Source organism: Pogona vitticeps, chromosome 3 (genome assembly GCF_051106095.1).
Source record: "Pogona vitticeps strain Pit_001003342236 chromosome 3, PviZW2.1, whole genome shotgun sequence".
NCBI lineage: Eukaryota > Metazoa > Chordata > Lepidosauria > Squamata > Agamidae > Pogona > Pogona vitticeps.
This window is the reverse complement of record NC_135785.1, coordinates 144,997,221-145,015,734: the sequence shown is the minus strand read 5'-3', so window position 1 is coordinate 145,015,734 and position 18,514 is coordinate 144,997,221. Positions and strand designations below refer to the sequence as shown.

General features: G+C 39.5%; 1 protein-coding gene across 4 annotated transcripts; it reads left to right on the top strand.

Annotated features, from left to right (window-relative positions):
* On the top strand, window positions 1-17,058 carry FBXL3 (F-box and leucine rich repeat protein 3). Of its 4 annotated transcripts, none has more exons than XM_078390780.1 (6): window positions 104-142; window positions 4,685-5,051; window positions 5,711-5,771; window positions 10,397-10,519; window positions 13,858-13,966; window positions 16,030-17,058. In XM_078390780.1, exons 2-6 carry the CDS (start codon window positions 5,038-5,040, stop codon window positions 16,671-16,673), a joined length of 951 nt encoding a protein of 316 aa, XP_078246906.1. In that variant the 5' UTR covers window positions 104-142; window positions 4,685-5,037; the 3' UTR covers window positions 16,674-17,058. The 4 variants fall into 4 exon arrangements, with proteins under 4 accessions (XP_020639174.2, XP_020639173.2, XP_078246906.1 ...); XM_078390779.1 differs by having other exon boundaries at window positions 13,795-13,966; XM_020783515.3 differs by lacking the exon at window positions 5,711-5,771 and having other exon boundaries at window positions 1-142.
* Window positions 17,059-18,514: the final 1,456 nt, after the last annotated feature.

Sequence of the window (18,514 nt, the reverse complement as noted above, 5' to 3'; positions counted from 1 at the left end):
GAGCGTGGAGGAGGCGTTGTCCGCTCAGCTGTGCCCGAGGCTTCCGCTGGGCCGGTCCGGCCACCGATGAGGCGGCAGCCGGGAAAGCAGCGCGCCCCGGGCCGGGTTAAGAACGGAGCGGCCTCCCCGCCGCCACCGACAGGTAAGGGAGGAGGCGGACAGGCAGGCTGGCAAGTAAGCGAGCGGTTGAGTTTTATGGCGCTCCGCTCGTCCTTTTGGCCTTTCCTTACGCCCTTGGAGGACTTTTGGCGTCGCAAGGAGTCGGGGGTTCCCAGGAGGTAGCGCCCTCCTTCCTCCCAGACAGTCCCCATATTTCGGGTTGCTGTTTCTCTTATACCTGGTTCCACCTTCCTTTCACTGCTTTTGAGACCCAGGAACTGTGCCTGTGCGAGGGAGATGGCATTTATTGCTGTGTTTCCCCGAAAATAAGACAGGGTCTTACATTAATTTTTCCTTCAAAAAATGCAGCAGGGCTTGTTTTATTTTTTTCCATGTAGAACAATCTACATGTATTCAAATACAGTCATGTCATCTTCGGGTGGCTGCACAATGGTGGAAGATGGAGTTTCACTTAACTGGGGCTTATTTTGGGGGTTTGTTGTTGTTTAGTCGTTAAGTCATGTCTGACTCTTCCTGACCCCATGGACAAAAGTATGCCAGGCCTGCCTTTCACTGCCTCCCGGAGTTTGGTCAAATTCATGTTGGTCGCTTCGATGACACTGTCCAACCATCTCGTCCTCTGTCGTCCCCTTCTCCTCCTGCCTTCACACTTTCCCAACATCAGCGTCTTTTCCGGGGAGTCTTCTCTTTTCATGAGATGGCCAAAGTATTGGAGCCTCAGCTTCAGGATCTGTCCTTCCAGTGAGCACTCAGGTTTGATTTCCTTCAAAATTGACAGGTTTGATCTCCTTGCAGTCCAGGGGACTCTTAAGAGTCTCCTCCAGCACCACAATTCAGAAGCATCAATTCTTTGGAGGTCAGCCTTCTTTATGGTCAAGCTCTCACTTCTATATATCGCTACTGGAAAAACAATAGCTTTGACTATGCTGACTTTTGTTGGCAAGGTCAGACCTCTGCTTTTTAAGATGCTGTCTAGGTTTGTCATTACATTCCTCCCAAGAAGCTGCCGTCTTTTAATTTCATGGCTGCTGTCACCATCTGCAGTGATCATGGAGCCCAAGAAAGTAAAATCTGTCACTGCCTCCATTTCTTCCCCTTCTATTTGCCAGGAGGTGATGGGACCAGTGGCCATGATCGTAGTTTTTTTGATGTTGAGCTTCATACCATTTTTGGCACTCTCGTCTTTCACCTTCATGAAGAGGTCCTTTAGTTCCTCCTCACTTTCTGCCATCAGAGTGGAATCATCTGCATATTGGAGGTTGTTGATATTTCTTCCAGCAATCTTAATTCCGTTTTGGGATTCCTCCAGTCCTGCCTTTCGCATCATGTATTCTGCAAATAAGTCAAATAAGCAGGGGGACTCCTTTCCCAATTTTGAACCAATCAGTTGTTCCATATCCAGTTCTCTCTGTTGCTTCATGTCCCATGTACAGGTTTCTCAGGAGATAGATAAGGTGGTCAGGCACTCCCATTTCTTTAAGAACTTGCCATAGTTTGTTGTGATCTACGCAGTCAAAGACTTTTGCGTAGTCAATGAAGCAGACGTAGATGTTTTTCTGAAACTCTCTGGCTTTCTCCATAATCCACTGCATGTTAGCAATTTGGTCTCTAGTTCCTCTGCCTCTTCGAAATCCAGCTTGTATTTCTGTGAGTTCTTGGTACACATACTGCTGAAGCCTACCTTGTAGGATATTGAGCATAACTTTGCTAGCGTGTGAAATGAATGCAATGGTACGGTAGTTGGAGCATTCTTTGGCACTGCCCTTCTTTGTGATTGGGATATAGACAGACCTTTTCCAATCCTCTGGCCACTACTGAGTTTTCCAAATTTGCTGGCATATTGAGTGTAGCACCTTAACAGTGTCATCTTTTAAGATTTTAAATAGTTCAACTGGAATGCCATCACCTCCACTTGCCTTGTTATTAGTCATTAGCCTAAGGCACACTTGACTTTGCTCTCCATGATGTCTGGCTCAAGGTCAGCAGCCACACTATCTGGGTTGTCCAGATCTTTCTGGTATGACTCCTCTGTGTATTCTTGCCACCTCTTCTTGATGTCTTCTGCTTCTGTGAGGTCCCTGCCATTTTTGTCCTTTATCATGTCCATCTTTGCACAAAATGTTCCTTTAATATCTCCAATTTTCTTGAACAGATCTCTGTTTTTTCCCTTTCTATTGTTTTTCTCTATATCTTTGCACTGTTCATTTCAGAAGGCCCTCTTGTCTCGCCTTGCTATTCTTTGGAAGTCAGCATCTCTCTTGCATTTTGTTTCCCTTCTCTTCTGTGCTGTTTGTAAGGCCTCCTTGGGCAGCCACTTTGCTTTCTTGCATTCCCTTTTCTTTGGGATGGTTTTTGTTGCTGCCTCTTGTACAATGTTACAAGCCTCCATCCATAGTTCTCCAGGCAGTCTGTCCACCAAATCGAGTTCCTTAAATCTGTTCTTCACTTCCATTGTGTATTCATAAGGAATTTGGTTTAGATTATACCTGACTAACCCATTGGTTTTTCCTACTTTCTTCAGTTTAAGCTTGAGTTTTGCTATGAGAAGCTGATGATCAGAGCCACAATCAACTCCAGTCTTTTTCTTGCTGACTGTATAGAGCTTCTCCATCTTTGGCTGCAGAGAATGTAATCAATCTGATTTTGGTACTGCCCATCTGGTGATGTCCATGTGTAGAGTCGCCTCTTGTGTTGTTGGAAAAGAGTGTCTGTGATGACCAGCTTGTTCTCTTGACAAAACTCTATTAGCCTTTGCCCTACTTCGTTTTGAACTCCAAGGCCAAACGTACCTGTTGTTCCTTTTATCTCTTGACTCCCTACTTTAGCATTCCAATCCCCTAATATGAGAAGAACACACTAGCCTTTTGTTTCTGTTCATGGGGTTTTCTTGGCAAAGTTACTGGAGTGGCTTGCCAGTTCCTGCTCCAGGTGGATCGCATTTAGTCAGAAATCTCCACTATGACCTGTCCGTCTTGGGTGCCCCTGCACAGCATAGCCCATAGCTTCTCTGAATTACTGAAGCCCCTTCACCATGGCAGCAATCCATGAAGTGGATTTTGATGGTAGGGCTTATATTACGAGCATCTTGAAAAATCATACTAGGGCTTATTTTCAGGTTAGGTCTTATTTTCGGGGAAACAAGGTATTGGATAGCCACACTTGGCATGCCTTCTGTCTTTGTACAGCCCCTCTCCCACATGCATATGGTAGGTCTTATCATTTTCCCCCTTGAAATGCGCCAGATACACGGCGTTGCTCTTAAGGAGCACCACCACGTATAAGGGGGGTGGCCAGCGTTATATTCCTCCGTTTATATTTACAGCATCCCCTGCCATAACATCCAGATACTGTAGTTATGCCATGGCCCACTATTCAAGCTTAGTTAGAAATTACCTATGTTAAGACCTGTACAGAGCTATATTATGCCCATGTTTCTGTGGAAATATGGTAGCTCCCTTGAAAAGGGCCTGCTGGTGCTTCTATGACGCTCCTTTCAGTCACACCTACTTTCATGCTCCCCCTCCAGTATGTACAGTAGATTCCCCCCCTGTGAAAAATACACCTACAGTGCACACCTGCTGAGCAATCTAGCTGTACTTCTGGATGTTACCCCAGTTTGTAATATTGTGATGTATTTGGGGGTCAGTAAAGGTTTTATTGTATGGGGCAAACATTTATGCTTATTACTCCATTTTGGATTTTTAGAAATATTTTTATTGAGAGGTAGATGATAATCCAAAAGTAATGTGGTGGTGGTGCGGGTTAAACCGCTGAAGCCTCTGTGCTGCACGGTCAGAAGACCTGCAGTCGTAAGATCAAATCCACGCAATGGAGCCCCCATCACTTGTCCCAGCCCCCGCCAACCTAGCGGTTGGAAAGCATGCAAAATGCAAAAATGTGAGTAGATTGGGTTGTAGTGATAGGTTGTAGTGATGGGATTTGGATTGTTGGTTTCATATACTGTATGTTGTAAGCTGCCCAGAGACCTTTCAGTAGTGTGGGCAGCATATAAGTTAAATAAATAAATAAATAAATAAATAAATAAATAAATAAATAAATAAATAAATAAATAAATAAATAAATAAATAAATAAATAAATAAATAAATAAATATGTTCTGAAATACAATAGAGATAAAGATTCAGATCTTTACTATTTGCTGCAAAGATTAGTACTGTGTCATCTCAGTTGCCCATGTGTCTTTTTGTTATGGATTTTTGTTTCAAATTTACAATTTTGTTAGAGCACTGATGTAAAAGAAAATACAGTAGCTACATAATGATGCATAATGTAAAATATGGTTATTAATGATGAATTTATGTAGGGTTATAGCAGCTTTTAAAAGCTGTAGATGTTTTGTCTTGCAAGGCTTGTTTCCAAAAAGAATGATACAAAAATAGTTGCCACTCAAGTATTTTTAATACTAAATTTATTTTCTGGCTCCTTTTAATCTTTATTTTTTTTAAGGGAAAGAAATATATAGGAGTGAAAATGTTGTTATCTTGGGAAGGTGCTGCATAACTTGTATGTTAAATCTGTTTTGATTATTTTTCTTATTTTAATAGAATGAAGCGAGGAAGGAAAAACAGCAAGCCTGGCAGTCATTTATCAGATGAAGAGAATATAGTGGAGAGCAAAAAAATAAAAAATAAAGATAAAGAATCAGTGGAAGATTTTCAGAACCTGGATTGGGGCAACCTCATTCCAGAGATTGTTCTGCAGGTGTTTCAGTATTTGCCTCTTCTTGATCGAGCTCATGCATCACAAGTCTGCCGTAGGTGGAACCAAGTGTTCCACATGCCTGAATTGTGGAGATATTTTGAGTTTGAACTGAATCAGCCAGCTACATCGTACTTCAAGGCTACTCATCCAGAGCTCATCAAGCAAATTATCAAAAGGCATTCCAATCATCTACAGTATGTCAGCTTCAAGGTAACTACTTAGATTTAAATGAAAGAAATAAACAATGGAAATACTTTGTAAATGGCTGCCTCTTTTCCAATTTCTAATATGTCCAGCAGCCCAAGACAGATACAATACTTTCATTTAACTCATCCACTGTTTGGTGAGGTAAAATTCCAATGATACCTTGAAATTTTCTAGTATCATCTGATATCAGAAACTGAGCAGAGTTGGATTGGTTAGTACCAGAGAACAGTACCAGGGAGGACTGGGAAAGAATCCTCTGTGAAACTCTGGGAAGGTGCTTCCAGTCAGAGTTGATAGTATTGGGCGTGGTATATAATTTAGAACAATTCAGCTATCAAAATAAAACCTAGGATCTGATTTAGGTACACCTTAAATTTTTCAAAGAGGTTTTGGTTGTTGAAGTACTCTCTTATTGGCTGAAATCCTGTTGTGTTACTTATACCTGCAGAAAAGTGATGACATTATAGGCAAGAGGTGATTTTTGGTAATTAAAAACTCCATTCTTCTGTCCCATGTTTTTTCAGACTCAGCATGTAATTTCTTTCATCATGTGGGAATGCAGGATGGAAAACAAAAGTCTTTAATTATAAAAAATATCTTCCCATTCCGGTATCTAGTGGCAGCGATTTGATAATTAAAGACTTCCTTTTTCTGTTCCATAGTTCCCGTGGCTTCTACACAATAAAAGGAATTATAAGGAGTCAAAAAAGCTGCATTACAGAGGTAGAAAATTTTTATTCACCAAAATCTGTCTCTTTGTGATGTCATCATATTTTTGAAACGTAAGTTATGAACAGGATTTCACTTGTCACCTCAGGTCTACTGATACAGAGCCAAGCTGAAATTATTTCAAAGTAATAAATAAATGAATAGTAATTAAATTTACTCCTGTGGTCCAACTGAACAGAGGACCACTATCTGTTGAGAAAATGAGATAAATAACACTACAATAATATTTGTAAGCATATTTTGTGGTCATATTTTCAATTAAAAAGTGAAAAATACATTATATCTTGAACCTACAAAGTGATACACTGTGACCCCCAAACAAATTGGAGAAAAAAATCTAAGTTTGAACAGTTTTACTAGTAGTGAAAAGTAAGTAAATACAGATAGGAGATCTTCAAAATTTAAATTTATTTTTTTTCAAGTAAGCAAAACATTTTATGTATCTACATTGTTTTTAAGATATGATGTAACTGATATCAAGGTGCTGATTTCTCCCCTTGTAGCAAAAAAGAGAGGGATAAAATGGAAAGTCAGTTTTTATTATACAATGAACATTAAGTTCCAAGATGAAGAACTAGAAATGTAAAATGTATCTTTTAACTTATAGGAAGTTCTAAACTTTGGTGAACTGCTGAGAATACTTAGGTTTATACTGCATTTTAATGGATTTATAATTTGCTTCTGATTTACACATGGTATTTCTTGGGAGCAATTTGATAAGGACTGAGTTCCTTTATTTAATATATAGTGCAAGAATAATTGCAGTTTGTCAATCCCTTCATTTATATATTATAATGTATTATATTTGAGTTTAGCTGGCAAAAATTGGCTGTGAGGGGATTGTCTTGCTCAAATTCCAGTTTATTCATAACATAGCAATGATTTGGTTCTTGGGAATGTATCTTGTTGAGATGCTGTTTCCTTGCTGTTTTGCTTGCCTTCCGAATGAAAAATCTTTCTAAATGGAGTTAATAGTAGGTCTTTTAAGATACCTAGCCAGATTTGGAAGTGTGCACTTATTATAAGATGAGGATTCTCTGAACCTTTGTTTAGGTAACTTTGGGGTGTCTGAGTAATGGTGGAGCAGAGAAGGTTATGCAGACAACAAAAATGTGACATCAGGAGGGGCTTCACAGTATTGCAGAGCTCAGAATATGGTCAGTCAGCCTACCATCTTGTGAATATGTATTTGGGGATTATTTTCACATCTCCTCCTCAGCCCTAGGAGCATTTGTTTTCAGACTGCCTGCTTTGATGCAAGCACCAAGCCCAATCAGATGTTTAAAAAATGAAGGGCTTCTTTGTTCATTCTCAGAGCATTTTGCAGTGATGTGGGATGGAAAATTTTTCCAGTGCTTACACTTTTCTGTGGAAAGTTGTCCATTTGTAAACAAAAAATCAGTGACTCACAAAATTTCTTAATAACAGCAAAAAGATGTCATCGAAATAGTAGATAGGTCTGGTGGTTTCAACAGTGACTCAGCCAGCTATAGGAGTGTTAGGTTGCAGGTACCACATGAAGGCTTTCTCTAAAGCTTTTGATTGCTCGGTTACTAGTTTACCTGGGCTTTGCCTGGCTTCTGGATCCCTTTAGTCAGATTCCTCCTGTGCCTGTTCCTCCAGTTACCTGTCTCAGAAAATGTTCTGACACTGTTTTCAAAACTTCTGTGCTATGCTTCTCTGACATCATGAAGGATAACACTCTTGAGTATTACAAAAGCCTACCCCAAGTCTCAGATGTTGGCTGGGTAATTGCAGGGAATGGGATATAGCAACTGTGGCAACTGGAGTCAACCAAATCAGGCAAAATCCAAAGAAACAAAACAAAACAAAAAAAGACAAAAATATGTGGCAACTTAAAGACTGTTATATTTGAATGTGAGCTTTCATGGACAAGCCCACTTCATCAGACATATGGGGGAAAATGAAAGATTGGGTGAAACACCAAATTCACAAGTAAACATTCATTGGCTCTAAGAGTCTTGTATGTGTGGTTACATCTCACATGCAGTAATTTATGGCCTGTGTTTGGTGTTAACTTCTATTGTAAACATTCCTATAGGAGACAGAAAAGATAACCTTGCAAGAGCAAAAAAAAAGGGGGGGGGAGAAGGGGTGTGAAGTTTTTTGGTCAAAACTGACAGGAATGACAGTATCAGTTAAAAACTCAAGAGAAGGGAAAGTGGGGGGAAAGATGTACAAGTAAAATGAGATAGCAGAGGAACCCTGCAAAATAATATAGGGAATATTAACAGTTTTTACCTTTGAGTCTTATCATGAGAGATGGGCCTGATAGTTGTGAAGAAAATAATAGTAGATAGCAATATAAGTTATATTTCATGACGACTAGACATGAGATATTCATATTTGTATCCCTGGGGATATGAATATGAATATCAGCACCACAGTCCCGCCCCCCCCCCCAACTAGCCAGTCCACTCGGGTTGGTGTCCTTCTTGTCATCGTGCCAATCACAGAAGCAGCCAAACTGGCTCTTACCCACCTCACAGTGCAGACGAATGCTCAAAAGCTGAGCAAGGAGACTCCTCATTCTACCTCTTTTCCGGAGTGGTCAGCTGTGTGAGGAGGCGTGGAAGAGCTGACTGGGCAGCTTCCATGATTGGTATGACAACTTGGATAACGGCTGTGCTCTCATGCAGTGACCCATAAGTGGACCAGCTGGTTCGTGCAGGGGGGAGGAGTAGATTTCTGCGGTACCTGTGGTATTGATAATCAGAGTTGTATTGTAGCTGTTACGAGTTAATGTTTTTCAGGTGTTTATCCGTAGAAAATAGATAATGGGCAAAATCCTTTTGCATAACTTTGCACCCAGCATAACTTGTGTGGGTGGGTTGGGGAGCCTTTAGAAGAAAAAAATGCAATTAAATTGCCATCACAGGGGTGAGGACTTCTAAAATCTCCCCCATCCCTGAGGCCCCCAAAGACTCTCTAAGGCAAAGGGAATGCAGAGGAGTCTTGGAACCTAAAACAGGTTAAATAAAATAATGTTTTATTTAATTAGTATAAATAAAACATTTATGGTGCCCAATCCAGGTGACACCAGATGCAAAATTCTGCAGCAGAATTTTGTCTATTATATAAAATAAATATATTTGTTGAATTGTAAATGAGTGGGATGTAAAATAAACTAAAAGTGCTACAGTAATCCATGTCATCACCAAGTTATGAATTTGTTATTTGATTGAGCAGGTCAAAACGAAATTAAAATCAAAAACCAAACCTAAAATTAAGGCTAGTCTTCTGGTTTTGACAAATTCAAAAATGTCCATAGTAAATTTTGTTGTTTTCCAGATTTGACACACAATACCAAAAAAGGAGAAGGACAGTGATACTAAGTTCACAGGGCAGAGCTCAGTTAAAGAAAAATCATGTGCAGAAGAGCAGTTGCACAGCACTTTCTCCCTTTGGATGTCCCATTACACAATTTTGCAGGAAGGAAAGCCTGCTGTAGTGGGGAAAAGGCTTGTATGATTGTCATTATGCAAGTATAAGTGATTCTGGCCTGTGTATGTTACTTGACAGTATTTAAATTAACACAGTGGTTTGTCTTAATACTGTATTATGTAAATTCCATGTAACAGTTGCTGGCTGCTTCTGAAAGAATTGCACTACAATGTCTATCCCATTTATGCCTTTATTTTTCTCTGTTCAGCTTGTCAGTGAAAAACATCTTGAAGGAGCTGTACTGGGAGAGGTATACAGCAGTGTACTGTAGTCACAGTGGCAAACTTTAACCAGGTTAATTGATAGTTAATTGATAGTTTAATCAACTGAAACTATAAGAGGTTAATCACTTGGTCAGTGTGTGAAGGCTAAGTGCCAAATGTATAAATTTTTTTTCTGTTGGTGATATGAATGGTAGTAAGTCCTCAGTTTAGTCCTTCAGAGCTACTAATAAAGATTCTTTTATAGTGCATAATAATTTAGCCATGACAGAGGTTGGTAAATTATATCTGCCATGATGTTGGTTTCTTCCTTCCATAAGCCCTAACCAGCATGGCCAGTGTTTGGAAATGATGGGTATTTTAGTCCAGTAGCATCTGAAGGACCACAGATTACCTGTTCCTGACATAGGATAATGTTGTTTTTCCTTGGTTGATTGTACCTTGTCATTCTTTTTAATTGCAAATTCAGATGCTTACTGGATTTTAGGCAACAAGGGGCTACTCTGTGGGGAAGTCAGCATAATTGGGGAACCCCACTATTAGTAGAAAGGTTTGTAATCCCTTTTTAAAACCCCAAAGAAGGCAATTTCCCTCAGGAAAAAAAATCCAAGGAGAATTGAACATTCACAATAACAGAATATAAACTGACTATTGCAAAAGAAAAATGGAGTGTAAATGAGTGTATGATGGACTGCCTTGACTGGGCAGAAAGGTTATAACTACAAACATGACCTCTTTCTTTTTGGAAGAAAGACACATTGAGACTTTTTAAACTCTGATTTTTTTCATAGTAGAAACAAAATTAATAATTATGTTTTATACCCTAATGTAACAAAAAAGCAATATACACATATTTTAAACCAAACAGCTTGAAATATTTTAATTTTAAACTGGTCATTGCATCTATTGACTGTGCTTTTCTTGTTTTTTAAGGTGGACAGCAACAAGGAATCAGCTGAAGCAGCATGTGATATTTTATCACAGCTTGTGAATTGTTCTTTAAAAACACTAGGACTAATTTCAACAGCTCGACCAAGCTTCATGGATTTACCAAAGGTATTAGTCATATTGAAAATGTGATATTCAGAAAGTTCAAATGTCTAATAGATTATAAAATGACCTGCCTGTTTCTCAGCTCTTTGCGAGTACAGCAACAAACTTTTTACATTCCTTTATGATTGTACTGTACTTGCCTTTATAGGTGCAGTGGGCTTCAGTGAACTGCCCCATTCTTTTTCCTTTGAGTCAATTTTCACGGGGAGTGGGATATTCTCTCTTATTCTTGTTGTGCTTGCACTTGCAAAATGTTTCTCTCTGAGACCAGGCTTTCTTAGTCACATTTGCCTAGAATAAACAATCAGCCACTGAGTTCAAATTCCTGTGCTCTATTTTTTTTTCTCTTGTTACTCCATTCATGGCACAGCATTGATACCTTTCATGGTACTGTGTTGTTAGACTGGTAGAGAAAAATGCCATTTAATAAATCCTGCATATGCTGGTCCTCTTTATTTTTCATGCACACCAAGAGAAAGAGACTGAGACAATTACATGAACAAACTATGGTCATGTGTGTTCTCCCTCACTTGTTTTCCCCTGATGTCCATAAGATCAGAAATTTTTGCTTTTGAGTTACTCATGTTATGCCAGAAAACCTAACTAGTCAATTTTAACCGTGATTTATTGTTTCCATAAACAATAGTTAAGACTAACTATAGGTTGTCTGAGCTTTGAGATAAGACTGATTTTTTTTATTTAAAAAATGCAAATTGAAGCAAAAGCTTCTAGATATCTTGTGAGCATAATAACGGATGAGTATGGACAGGGGACTTTAAAAGCCCAAAGTTCAGTAGCAGAATTATAAACTAAAGATTATTATGTGTGAATGAAGTGGTTGTGTATGTGCATGGCAGGGCTAGCTGTAACTGCTTTGTACGGTTGTGTGCTGTTGGCGAGAGATGAGGAGTAGATCATCGTAGTTGCTGTCTGTGCTCTGTCTAGGACAGTGGTGGTGAACCTTTTTGGGCTTGTGTGCCCAAACTGGGGAAGAAAACAGAACCAGCGGGTGGTGTGCCGTGGCAGTAGCAGAACCAGAAGTGGCAGTGGTGGAACTGGAAGTAGCGGCGGAAGGGGGAATCCCGGCACGGAGGTGCCTCTAGACCCCACTCCGGATCCGCTGCCAGCGCCACTGCTCTGGATCCACCTGCCAAAGTGCCAGCACTGCGGCTGCAACCGCCTTCTCAGGTTTGGCTGTGCAGAGGGGGGAGTTTTGATCCGGCGACTTATGGCTTGTGTACCAGCAGAAAGGGCTCCGTGTCAGCTGTGGCACATGTGCCATAGGTTCACTGTCATTGGTGTGGGATATCAGAACTGAATTAGATATTTATCATCTGCTCATCATTTTTAATTACTAATTACTGTTCACTGTGTTACCGTGCATAGACTGAATACAATCTAGATCTTTGCTCAGCCAGGAAGCTTATAGTAAGGAAGAACCTGGAGATGTTTCCTGCCCTGAAAGTTAGGGAATATTAAATGTACGAAAACAATTCTTTTCTTCCTTGCTATTTTCTAATTTCTACTATTTTGTTTCTTGAGTCTAACAAAAATAAGTTTGTTTTCAGGCTTAATCTTTTCTCATTAATGAGGGGGGAAATAGAAATTCTTAAACTTCAGGCACATTGACATGTTTTGTATTGTTGCCAAGACTACTTTGTTTGTTATGAGTCTCTATCATTTCTTTTAGTAATATGTTCATGTTGTAAATACCTTTTCAGTCAGTACACTTAAAAGTACACTTGTTAAGGACTTTGTTGTATTGGCTAACAGAATCTCCAGTGTCCAAGCATGTTCCCTAAACTGTTTTTAAAAGCTACAGAAAGTGGAATTTTCAACTACAGTTTGTGAAAGTAGAGAATCAAATTAAGTGATTTCTGGATTAGAGTATCTGTGAAAATCTTGTGATTGGCTTAAGTTTTGTAGGAGAATTTATATATGATGTAAATAATTGTGTGTATTGTTTGCATGTGTGCACGCTCTTTTTGCATTCTGTGCATATGCCCCATAATAATACTTCCCATCATAATAGCTGGAGAATATATGCCATTCTCAGAAATCTTGCTTCAATGTAGCTTGATTTGTTTCAGTGATATAGACTGTAGTGGACAGTTGCTAAACAATGCTGTCATTAATAAATAAATAAATAAATAAATAAATAGTGCTAATTTGTCTGTTTTTTATAAACTACATTGATACTAAGCGTTTTGGCAAGAGTGGGATTCAGGTTCCTGTACCTTTGAAGACTAAACCAGTCCTGTACCATTTAAGTATATTTGTCTAGTTTAACATCGTGTAAAGAAATTTTGTACTTGAGTCTTGTGTTCTAGTGTGGCAGTGCCCATTAGACAGTAGTGTTCGTCAGTACTGACAGCTTGTGCCCCTGGTTGGAGATGCATGATTGCAATGACAACAGATAGGTAACAGGAGCTTTTCCTTTGATGCTAGGGTTGCTTCTGATTGGTGTGAAGCTAAAGTGAAAATGCTTTCACATCTGTTTTTCCAGCAGTTGGCGTTGTAATGAAGTAAAAGACAAGATGCAATCTACACATAGAGTCTTCGGAATCTTATATTTATTTATTTATTTATTTATTGGACTTATATACCGCCCCATAGCGCTACAAGCACTCTCCGGGCGGTTTACAATTTTTTAATTAAACAGGCTACACATTGCCCCCCCAGCAAGCTGGGTACTCATTTTACCGACCTCGGAAGGATGGAAGGCTGAGTCAACCTTGAGCCGGCTACCTGGGATTTGAACCCCAGGTCGTGAGCACAGTTTTAGCTGCAGTACAGCATTTTAACCACTGCGCCACGAGGCATTTGACTGATGTGTCTGCCTGAATTGTAGACCAGTTTTCCTCTTGTGTTTTAAGAGTTGCCATCTCAGTCAAGTGTCACCTCAAATTGTTTGCAGAATATGTGCTTCCATGTTTGCTGTAGCTTTTATAAGAGAAAGAGAGCATAGCCCAAAACCAGGGCACACAGTCTTGGCTTTACTCTGAGCCACCAGTTTATTGTTAAAATTTGCTGTTCACTGCAGATAGTCCAGAGGTTGTCTTGTGTAGGGGACAAACTGTAGGCTTGTGGTAAGTATTTATAAATTTGGCTTCTCTTTTTCAGGTTGGTATAACAGTTCAGGAGGAAGTGAAAAAGATGCTGCTTGCTCAAAGACCTCAAGAATATGTTCACATTTTCTGCTGCAAAGTGAATGCTTTTTTGTGGCAGGTTTTAAGCTTCAGATCTCTATTTCATTATATTTTTTCCCCTTTCTACAGTCACACTTTATTTCTGCACTGACTGTGGTGTTTGTAAACTCGAAATCGCTTTCTTCACTTAAGATAGATGATACACCAGTAGATGACCCATCTCTCAAGGTACTAGTGGCAAACAACAGTGATACCCTGAAACTGTTAAAGATGAGCAGTTGCCCTCATGTTTCTCCAGCAGGTGAGCTTGCTTTAAAAAGTATCTAAATAAATGTGTTATTACCATAAATCAACATGTTGGATATCTGCATGTGTATTTTCTGTCCAACTTTAGGTAATGCAAAATTATTTGCATATTTTTTTCTTCATTACACTTAATTACAGTGGTGCCTCACACAACGATGTTAATTGGTTCCAAAAAAATCAACGTTGTGTGAAACATCATTCTGTGAAACACCATTTCTCATAGGAATGCATTGAAAACCGGTTAATCCGTTCCAATTGGAACGGATTGCCATCGTTCAGTGAAAATCCCCATAGGAAACATCGTTGAGTGAAACAATGTTTCCTATATTGGAATGTATTGAAGCCGACTCAATACATTTGAATGGCTTTGCAAAGTCCTTTTTCGCTCCTGTAAAAGTGTCTTACAATGTTTGGACGCTGTTTTAAATGATTGCAATGGTTAGTCCACCTCCTGAAACCTATGCAAACTGATTTTGGTGTTGTTCTGACACTTCGTTAATTTATGATGATTTTTTTGTTTTTTCCATTGGAAACCATTAGACAGACCATCCAATGGTTTCCAATGGAGAAAATTCAAAAAATCATCATAAATTAACGAAGTGTCAGAACAACACCAAAATCAGTTTGCATAGGTTTCAGGAGGTGGACTAACCATTGCAATCATTTAAAACAGCGTCCAAACATTGTAAGACACTTTTACAGGAGCGAAAAGGGAGATCGTTGTGTGAAAATCCCCCATAGGAAACATCGCTGTGTGAGGCAGCAAATTTAACAGAAAAAGGCATCGTTGTGTGAATTCATCGTTGTGTGAGGCACTCGTTGTGCGAGGCACCACTGTATATCAGAAGCATGACTTTGTATAAGTTTAATAAGATAGTGAGAATGGCTGATGGTCGGATTCCAAAGGATCTCCTATATGGAGAATTAGTGCAGGGAAATCGCCCCAGAGGGAGACCACAGCTGCGATACAAGGACATCTGCAAGCGGGATCTGAAGGCCTTAGGAATAGACCTCAACAGATGGGAAACTCTGACATCTGATCGTTCAGCCTGGAGGCAGGCAGTGCAGCATGGCCTCTCCCAGTTTGAAGAGACCCTTGTCCAGCAGGCCAAGGCAAACAGGCACTCCCAAAACCAGCAAATTCAGGGAGTTGGACTGGGGACAGATTGTATTTGTCTTCAGTGCGGAAGGGACTGTCACTCTCGAATTGGCCTTCTCAGCCACAGTAGATGCTGTTCCAAGTCCTCCATTCAGAGCATGTTACCATAGTCTTTTGAAACTGACGGATGCCTAATCAAGATCATACTGTTACCTACAGTAATGAATGGCCCTGTTGAAAGCAAAAAAAAGAGAGCAAAGCATGCTGCTTATATACCACCCCATAGTGCTTCAAGCACTCTCTGGGTGGTTTACAAGTTAATTATGCAGGCTACACATTGCTCCCCCCCCCCCCAGCGAGCTGGGTACTCATTTTACCGACCTCGGAAGGATAGAAGGCTGAGTCAACCTTGAGCCGGCTACCTGGGATTGAATCCCTGGTCTTGAGCACAGTTTTGATTGCAGTACAGCAGTTTAACCACTGTGCCACGAGGCTCTTTCAAATAGTTTATACATAATGAAATACAATAATTTAAAACTCTTTCAGAACTAATCCCCACATACATACACACATGCTCCTGGTATCTACATTATTTTCTAAATTTGGTTTTGTTTGTTATTGCAGCTTGATAAAATACACACAGGATATAGAAAACAACTAGGTTGTTGAGACATGTCCCTGTTAGGATGTTAATTGTCACATTAGCATTCCAGGTCACTTTGTTAACTGAGATGAGGAAATAGTCCAACCTGATGTCCTAGAAGTGTATGAATGACTGTTAGGGAAATACTATGCCAACTCATCTCGAGGGCATCATTTCATTTCCAGAATAGTTAAGCTCTTTGTTTAGGTATTTGAGACTACATTTAAAGAAGGTTTTCTAGTTGTGTGCCACAGTTTTTCATTTCTGTCAGACTAGATATGAATTCACATTTTGATAATTTCATTCTCTTCTCAAGGTATCCTCTGTGTGGCTGATCAGTGCCACGGTTTACGTGAGCTTGCATTGAACTATCATCTGCTAAGTGACGAACTCCTCCTTGCTTTGTCTTCTGAAAAACACGTCAGACTAGAACATTTGCGCATTGATGTAGTCAGTGAGAATCCTGGACAGAGACATTTCCACACAATTGAGAAGAGCAGCTGGGATGCTTTTATCAGACATTCTCCAAAAGTAAATTTAGTCATGTATTTTTTCTTATATGAAGAAGAATTTGATCCATTCTTCCGTTATGAAATACCTGTCACTCACCTTTATTTTGGGAGATCTGTCAGCAAAGAAGTACTTGGCCGGGTTGGAATGACGTGCCCTCGACTTGTTGAACTGGTGGTATGTGCCAATGGATTACAGCCACTGGATGAAGAATTGATTCGCATTGCAGAGCGTTGTAAAAATCTGTCAGCTATTGGCCTTGGGGAATGTGAAGTTTCCTGCAGTGCCTTTGTTGAGTTTGTGAAGATGTGTGGTGGCCGCTTATCTCAGTTATCTATCATGGAAGAGGTCTTGATTCCTGACCAGAAATACAGTTTGGAGCAGATTCATTGGGAAGTGTCAAAACATCTAGGTAGAGTTTGGTTTCCAGATATGATGCCCACATGGTAGAGTCTCCGAAGAAGGCATGTGGAACAGTACTTTCACTTTTGAGCATCCCATGGAGAAACTTAATCACATAAGCTAATATGATACTGTTGAGTTTGTAAAATTTCTGAGACAATCTATGTGCAATTCAATGTTTATTTTTAATATCCAGGTTTTAGGGTGGAATCTGGGGATGATCTGAAACACTTGTTCATATAAAATTTTCGTTTGCTCATTTTCCACTGAGACAGACCCTAAAAATTTGTAGAAACTTAAATAAGTTGACTTATTCAAATGCTGTAGTTTCAGATTTGGAAGAAATTTTAACCTGGTACTTTGATCTAGGTTTGTAAACTGACTGAAATGCATTTGCAAGCATAAAATAAAAATTTTATTGTTGACTTTTGAATATGCTAGCAATACCTGGATTATATGACAATTGAGTGCTTAGATTACAGAACCACAGTTTAATAAATAGGTTATAGACCATTAATTTTTTTGATAATGAAATTATGAAGACAGAACAATACAGAAACATAGTTGGACATATTGGTTTATAGAAAATGTCTTTTTTTCCATTGCTTTTTCAGCTGCCCTAGAAAATATAGTTGTGTATAAATACTAGCAGTGTATTTCCCCCATTGCCTTTAATTCTTCTGTGTGGTTTTTAAAATGGAAAATTGATATTTGTACAGTGTTAAAATTTATATAAAACCTGTTTTAAGGTATTATTAAAGCTCAGGAAGCTAAAGTATTCTGGAAGGAATATAGTGTATTTTGGTGACCTCCTTAGGTTGGTGTTCTTATTTCTCATGGTAATTGTTTTGCAGCATTGGTTTCAGGCATGCTGTACCTCTTTTCCACTAAAGGAAACCAAGTGTTTGTACAAAAACGTTAAATATATTAAATGTTTTTTAGTGTAAAGGAAAACTAAGACCACCAGAAGGGTGAGGGGTAAATAAGATAGAAAGTTGCTAGCGTTTATTTGGATATTTTGTGTATTTCGCATTCAGTGGTGAGATAGCATTTTTGACCAGGGCCTGAATCTAAAGAGGCATGAGGAGTTCCTAATCTTTGCATTTTGGGAGTGGTATTTCTCACCAAACATTTTAGGAGAGTTCTCTGGCTACAGGGTGTGATTTAAGAGGAGATACTATGCTAAGAAAGTAGTGGCTGAAAGTCATCTTTGCATAAACAGAAAACCTTATACAGTGGTGCCTCGCTTCACAACGTTAATTCGTTCCAGCGAAATCGCTGTAGAGCGAAAATGTCAAGCGAAATTAAAAAAACCATTGAAACGCATTGAAAACCGTTCAATGCGTTCCAATGGGCGAAATACCTGCTCGTCCAGTGAAGATCCTCCATACGGTGGCCATTTTCTGGTGCCTGTAATGTGAGGAATCCGTCCCTAACACAGCGGGGAGCCATTTTCTACAGCTGGCAGCAGTTTTGAAACCTAACGATCAGCTGTTTGCTGATCATCGTAAAGCGAAAAATCGGTTCCCGAAATGGAACCGATCGACGTTAAGCAAAATTCCTCCATTTAAACGTCATTTTGCGATCACAAAAACTTCAACGCTAAGCAGATTTGTCGTCAAGTGGGGTAATCGTCCAGAGGGGCACCACTGTATGGCTCTTTAATCCTATCCAAAATAAGAATCAAAAAGTTTGATAATAGTTAGGATCAAAAGAACAGGTAAACTAGTTTTAGAAGCTTTTAAAAAAGGGTTGTTCCTTAAGCAGCAGGTTTTCTCCAAAGCTACATGGCATCTAGCTCCTCAGATTGCCTTCAGTCTCAAACATATTTCATGATGGAGTAGGAGGGAGGCATCAGCTGTGTAGTACTCCTTTAAAAATTTCCCTAT

Bases quoted from the DNA above. Each gene is read 5' to 3' on its own strand.
- FBXL3 (XM_020783514.3), top strand. From the start codon at position 4,686: ATGAAGCGAGGAAGGAAAAACAGCAAGCCTGGCAGTCATTTATCAGAT. The intron at 5,052-10,396 runs GTAACTACTTAG...TTGTTTTTTAAG, and splicing joins TACAGTATGTCAGCTTCAAG to GTGGACAGCAACAAGGAATC. The intron at 13,967-16,029 runs GTGAGCTTGCTT...TCTCTTCTCAAG, and splicing joins CCCTCATGTTTCTCCAGCAG to GTATCCTCTGTGTGGCTGAT.